The 6,000-nt window shown below is 44.0% G+C and overlaps 1 protein-coding gene across 7 annotated transcripts in view; it reads right to left on the bottom strand.

Annotated features, from left to right (window-relative positions):
• Window positions 1-720: 720 nt before the first annotated feature.
• Window positions 721-6,000, bottom strand: part of cep63 (centrosomal protein 63) — a 151,445-nt gene continuing 146,165 nt past the window's right edge. For all 7 annotated transcript variants that reach the window (XM_068041341.1, XM_068041344.1, XM_068041346.1 and 4 more), the window contains one exon: window positions 721-1,905. In XM_068041341.1, coding sequence (XP_067897442.1) covers window positions 1,756-1,905 — 150 coding nt within the window. In that variant the 3' untranslated portion in view covers window positions 721-1,755. The remainder of the gene's footprint in view (window positions 1,906-6,000) is intronic.

Here is a 6,000-nt window from a genome sequence, read left to right as displayed (position 1 = left end):
TGATGCCAAGTATTCTCCGGCGGCAGCGAAGATGGAATGAATTGAGACGTCGCTCTTGGCTGACATACGTTGTCCAGGCCTCGCTGCCATAGAGCAAGGTACTGAGGACACAGGCCTGATACACTCGGACTTTTGTGTTCCATGTCAGTGCGCCATTTTCCCACACTCTCTTGGCCAGTCTGGACATAGCAGTGGAAGCCTTTCCCATGCGCTTGTTGATTTCTGCATCTAGAGACAGGTTACTGGTGATAGTTGAGCCTAGGTAGGTGAACTCTTGAACCACTTCCAGAGCGTCGTCGCCAATATTGATGAATGGAGCATTTCTGACGTCCTGCCCCATGATGTTCGTTTTCTTGAGGCTGATGGTTAGGCCAAATTCATTGCAAGCAGCCGCAAACTTGTCGATGAGTCTCTGCAGGCACTCTTCAGTGTGAGATGTTAAAGCAACATCGTCAGCAAAGAGGCGTTCCCTGATGAGGACTTTCCGTACTTTGGACTTCGCTCTTAGACGGGCAAGGTTGAACAACCTGCCCCCTGATCTTGTGTGGAGGAAAATTCCTTCTTCAGAGGACTTGAATGCATGTGAAAGCAGCAGGGAGAAGAAAATCAGGGCAAATAAAAATGCAAAGGACTTTGTTTTTTATATAAAATTAACATGCATACAGATGTCACATTTGTGTACTTCAATAAAACATACTGGAAAAATGTTTCTTCAATTGGTAAAGTTTATTGATAAATCATGCACCTAAATATACAATTATAAATTAGCATTGGTGGTTTCCTTTTACAAAACAAACAATTAGCTTCATTGATTTGTCCTTTCAAAGATGAACATTCTTTTAAGTAATACTGACCACTATAGAGTGAGAATCTGACATCTACACATGACTGGCAAAGGATATAATGATCAAAAGCAGGCTTGATCTCATCAGTTTTACTCTTTCGACTGTTCCAATAGACCAATCAGAAAGAGTTGGAGTTTGGAACTATTTTGTTAACCAGCATTTATTCACCAGTTTACAACTGTATAAAAAGTGTAAACAAATACCATGATTTCAGACAGAAGTCAAATACTGTTAAACACAATTTAAAACACAAGGCTTATTGACAGGTCAGGCCACAAGCTGCACCAAAATGCAGCCAACACACAGCTAATTCTTTCTACTCCTTTAACAGAAGCACTCATTTGCTGCATTTTGGATAGTTTATTGCACGAGCAGGGCCACTCCAATATCCTTAGCACAAGATCAATGTGCTGATGTTAGCCAGTCTTCAAAAGGTTCACAAATATGTTTGGTAATGCAATACTGATGTAACCAAGGCCTTGTGGCTTGACAGTTGCTTAACCAAACTCTTGCACTGTTGTAAGTACTTGAATGGTTTCTCAGTGCCATCTCTGAAAATGGAAAAATTTAGAGACAGATTTGAGGGGAAGAATGAGAGTTCGAAACACACCTCCAAGAGTGGTATTAACAGTGCACTTAGTCATGCCTGCACTGAAAGAGGCTAACCTGATTACAGATTAGTAACTTTAGGCAGAATGAACAAAAAGCCGCAGTGCCACAGGTTAAGAAACCAGGAGATGGATAAGTGTGGCTAATGCATACCCCAATGTACGTTAGGTACAGTTCAAAGAACCAAAATGTGACCATCACTGAGACTGGACAGTACGCACAATAGCTCCATTTTATTCAGTCTCGTGCTGAGTAACGTCCATTATCTGGAGCCTGTGAGCTGCTTTTGGATCACAGTGGATTATACATATTTATCAACAGTTTTCTCGCTTTCAGTTTTGAGTTCCTCAATATGCATGTCCAGACGTTTTAAGAGCTGTTGTGACCGCCTGTCCTCCTCCTCAAGATACCTGACTGCGATCGATGTGTTTGGAGATGCAGCTGTTGAGCTCTGAAATAAATTAACCAACGTGAGTACCAACAATAAAAGTGAGGACTTTCAACTTTAAATGAGACAGGAAAATTAACACTACTAGTGTACAAGTGTGAAGAGACTTATACTGTGTGCTCACACCCATTAATTGAGACTCTTAACAAACTGCAGAGAAAAGCGACATTCACATAGAACGGATTCAAACATAGGTCCCTCAAGCAAAAGTTAAAGTCTTAACCAAACGCATCACTCATAGCATCATATTTGTACAGTGGAACAGTACAATTCGTCACCTTGTATGGTTTTACACACACTGGTGACAAAATTGGACAGGGCTGCAAAACGGGAATGGGTATCACAATGAGTAATTAACCCAAGCCTGTTGCTTCTGATGCAGGCAGATTGCAAGCTTTGTGCTGCCTGTTGATTTGCATGATAGCTGCCTGCAGCAGGCACTAAATGCGCTTTCCAGTGGCTGCAAGCAAGAGGCCCAAGTTTGTGCAACACCAGCATCACTTAATGCTCGCCTGCACCTCTTAAAAGGGGAAGTGCATTCTAGCTGGAGGAGGTACTGGAAATGGGTGTAGAAGAGAGTGTGAGCAAAAGGAAAACTGAATTATGGCACAAAAGGGCAGAGAGCATGCTCCAAGGTTCTCTGACACTGAACTGGGCATCTTGGTGGAGGAGATGGACAATAGGAGAGATGTCATCTATCCAGGAGACCCTCCAGACAAACTGTGCAAAGGCAGTGAGAGCAGATAGCCATGCAGATCTAGCCCCAATTACCTGGATGCAGTACCACAATAAGTTCAATGACCTCACATAAATAGTCAAAGTCAATGAAAGCATCTTCAAATGCCATATCCCACCTAGTGTACCACTCGCCTCACATGCTACCTAATGCACCACAAACCCATCATGCATCTACCAACAATCTTCATCACAAAAATAGATTATCTGGTCATTATTACACTGCTGCTTGTGGGAGCTTGCTGTGCGAGAACTGGATGTCACATTTTCTACATTACAACAATGATTATACTTCAAAATTATATCACTGGTTGTAAATCGCTTTGGCACATCCTGTAGTCGTGAAAGATGCTATAAGAATGCAAGATTTTCTTTTCTTTTATCAATCATGACTCAATACCCACATGCATAGCTATGTCTCACCCTCACACACGAAGCAGTGTTACAAGCCTCATACCCACATCTCACAGCTTGCACACACTGCCAGCATTTCAACCATGACAACCACATCATGCAAACACATTGCAACACACTCACTGACACACTTTCCTCTCCATTTCAGAACAAGAATGCTCATAATTGGAGACAGCAGCACCAAAACAGTGAGAGACAGACATGTTACAGTGGTTGCCATCATTAGAGCGGCCATCACTGAGGCTGGAACCAGCTGCAGGGCTAAAACAATTAAGACAACAGTATTCTGATATCTAATCCTCCTTTCTCACATCCCACAATCTCTTTCCGTAGTGCCCTTTACCCATCAACAGCCATGTAATCTGGAAGACATCTTCAGTCTTCTCCACTGAGTGTCACCAACCATGCTGCAGCCTTTTGGGTAGCACTGCATAGGAGCACTAGGACAGGCAAAGGCACATGGAAGACCGATATTAAGGGAATGCACAGGGTGATTAGTTGACATTTATATGCAATAGGCATGATTCATAAATTTGGTTTGGAATGTTTATTTTGTGGTGGCTTTTATTTAAGCATTGTGGCCAAGTGGACACTGTGATGGTCAGTAACAAAGGGAAAGTAAGGTGTGGGACTGTTGGTGAATGGGGAATTGGAGTTGTGTTTCCTGGAATCGAGTCGGATGAGTTGATCATGGACAGCCTGGACAGAAAGGGACTGTGTTGGTGCCTCTTCTTTTCCTCCTCCTCAGTTGCTCACTATACAGCTGGAGCAAGGGTTGTCTCCTTATGATGGCAAGGCTGTGCAACATGCAGCAGACCACTATGAATCTTGACATAGCCTCTGCAAAGCACTGCAGAGCTTCTCCAGAGGTGTCCAGGCATTAAATGGGTAGTGTAAGCAACCCAATGGTCTGCTCGATCACATTTTGTGTGGCAACATAGTTTTTATTATAGGCATACTGCCCACATGTGCATGTGTTATGCATTGGAGTCAAGAGCCAGGTGGTCAGTGGATAACCCTTGTTCCCAGTAATCACCCGTTTATGTGCGACTTATATGCAGATGGCACAAAGACTGCCACAGAATGAAGTCATCATGACTGCTGCCAGAATATCGGGCACTGAGCTGCATGATATGCTGCGTACAGTCGCACACCAGATGGACACTGAGGGAGTGGAATTCCTTTTGGTTGCGGTATATTTGAGTTGATGTGTCCGCAAAGCAATAGACATGCAGTCAATGGCACCCTGCACTGTGGGGAAGCCTACAATCCTTGCGACGCCCTGTGCTCACTCCACCTGCTTCCCTCTGGCAAGCTCTCTTGGACTACAGAGCCTCAGTCACCTCCCAAATGCAACAGGGGATAGCAAACTGGGAAATGTTGCAAACATCGCCTGCTCCAGACTAGAAGGAGTCAAACGCATAAAACTTCATGGCCACGGTCACCTTCCCAGCCACTGGCAATGCCATCCTCACCCTCTGCAACTGGAGTTGTGGCTCCTTAGGGAAATGGAGATGTCTGTCATACTGCTCCTCACTGAGGTTCAGGTCGGAGAATTGTTCCCTGAACGCCCTGGGTGGATATGGGCTCCTGCAGGGTGCCCTTCATCCTCCTCCCTCGTGCAGCAGTTTTCCCTGCTGTGCTGCCTCTGCTCAGTCTCCTTGCTATGCTGTAGCCCAAGGGGGATGAAAATACTGCATCCATGTCTGGGACCAAGTGGTCTGTGCAGAATGCTTCAAGTCAGGCATGTCCCACACCACTGCCTGTAGACTTCAGCAACTTTAACAACTCTGAAACCAAACGATTACAAGTCAGTAAAAATCGATCAGCAAATAACCTGAAAGTAGTTGATGATCCCTTTAAATAGCACTGGTGGAGTGGCCTTTCTGCTGCTGAATGTTCAGCTGTGTGAGGTTGAGAGGGCGTTATCTATAAACTCCCAGCAGATGCTCACTGCTCAGGCACTAATGCCCTCATCAAAATGATGTCTGGTGCGGCTCGCACCAGAAGTGTGTGGCATGCCGTGGATGCCATTTTGCAGGCAAAACCACATTTAATGCTGAAAAAAAAGGAACACAAGAGACAAACTGAGGCCACTGTGGCCAATTCTGGTCGCCTCGTATGGTAGGAGACAGACACTAAAAAAGATTCAGAGGCAAATCTCTAGATTACATCCAGGTCATTACATTAGGCCATCCAGGCCTAAACTCGAGGGTGTGCAAGAAGCCAGAATAGGTGGAGTGCAGAAATCTTGGAGGGTTGTGGGCAATGAAACACCAATTTTTTTTTGGAGTGTGTGGAAGGTTTGTTTAAGTGCGTGGCTGTTTTAAATGTTTATGTAAGGGCGCTCCCAGGTTGCGAGCTGAACTGTCAACACTGTTTCTCTCTCCATAGTTGCTGGCAGACCTGCTAAGTATTTCTGGTATTTTCTGTTTTATTGCGATTGTCTGTTATGTATGCTATGTTCTAGTTTTAAGTTGCCTCAAAACATTAACCTATCTTTCCTATTCACACATGCTGACTGCCCCGTCCTGTATTTCCAGCATTTTAGAGTCATAATGACACAGAGGGAAATCATTCAGCCCATCAAGCCCATGTAAAAATATCCAGTCAGTCCAACTACCCTGCTCTATCGCTGTAAGCCTGCAAGTTTATTTCCCTCAGTGCCTATCCTTCTGAAATTATTGATTGTTTCTGTTACGCTCACATGAAGTGCAGTGATTGAAAATACAAGAACCAAACTGAAGAGTTACAAAAACTGACTTTTCCTTTAAAAAGTAGGAAGGATGCTGGAAAAAAATGGCCAACGAAAGTCAGAATAGCTGGTCCTGTATATTCAAACTGTCTTACTGTATGGTAAGAATAAAATACATTCCAAGAGGTGTCAAATATACCCATCCAGAAGCCATCAGGAGACATTTTGAATTGAATGGGTTCTTCTGAAACAAG

The sequence above is a fragment of the Heterodontus francisci genome, chromosome 11 (assembly GCF_036365525.1).
Source record: "Heterodontus francisci isolate sHetFra1 chromosome 11, sHetFra1.hap1, whole genome shotgun sequence".
Lineage (NCBI taxonomy): Eukaryota > Metazoa > Chordata > Chondrichthyes > Heterodontiformes > Heterodontidae > Heterodontus > Heterodontus francisci.
The sequence above is the reverse complement of the archived record's forward strand: the minus strand, read 5'-3'. Positions and strand labels throughout refer to the sequence as shown.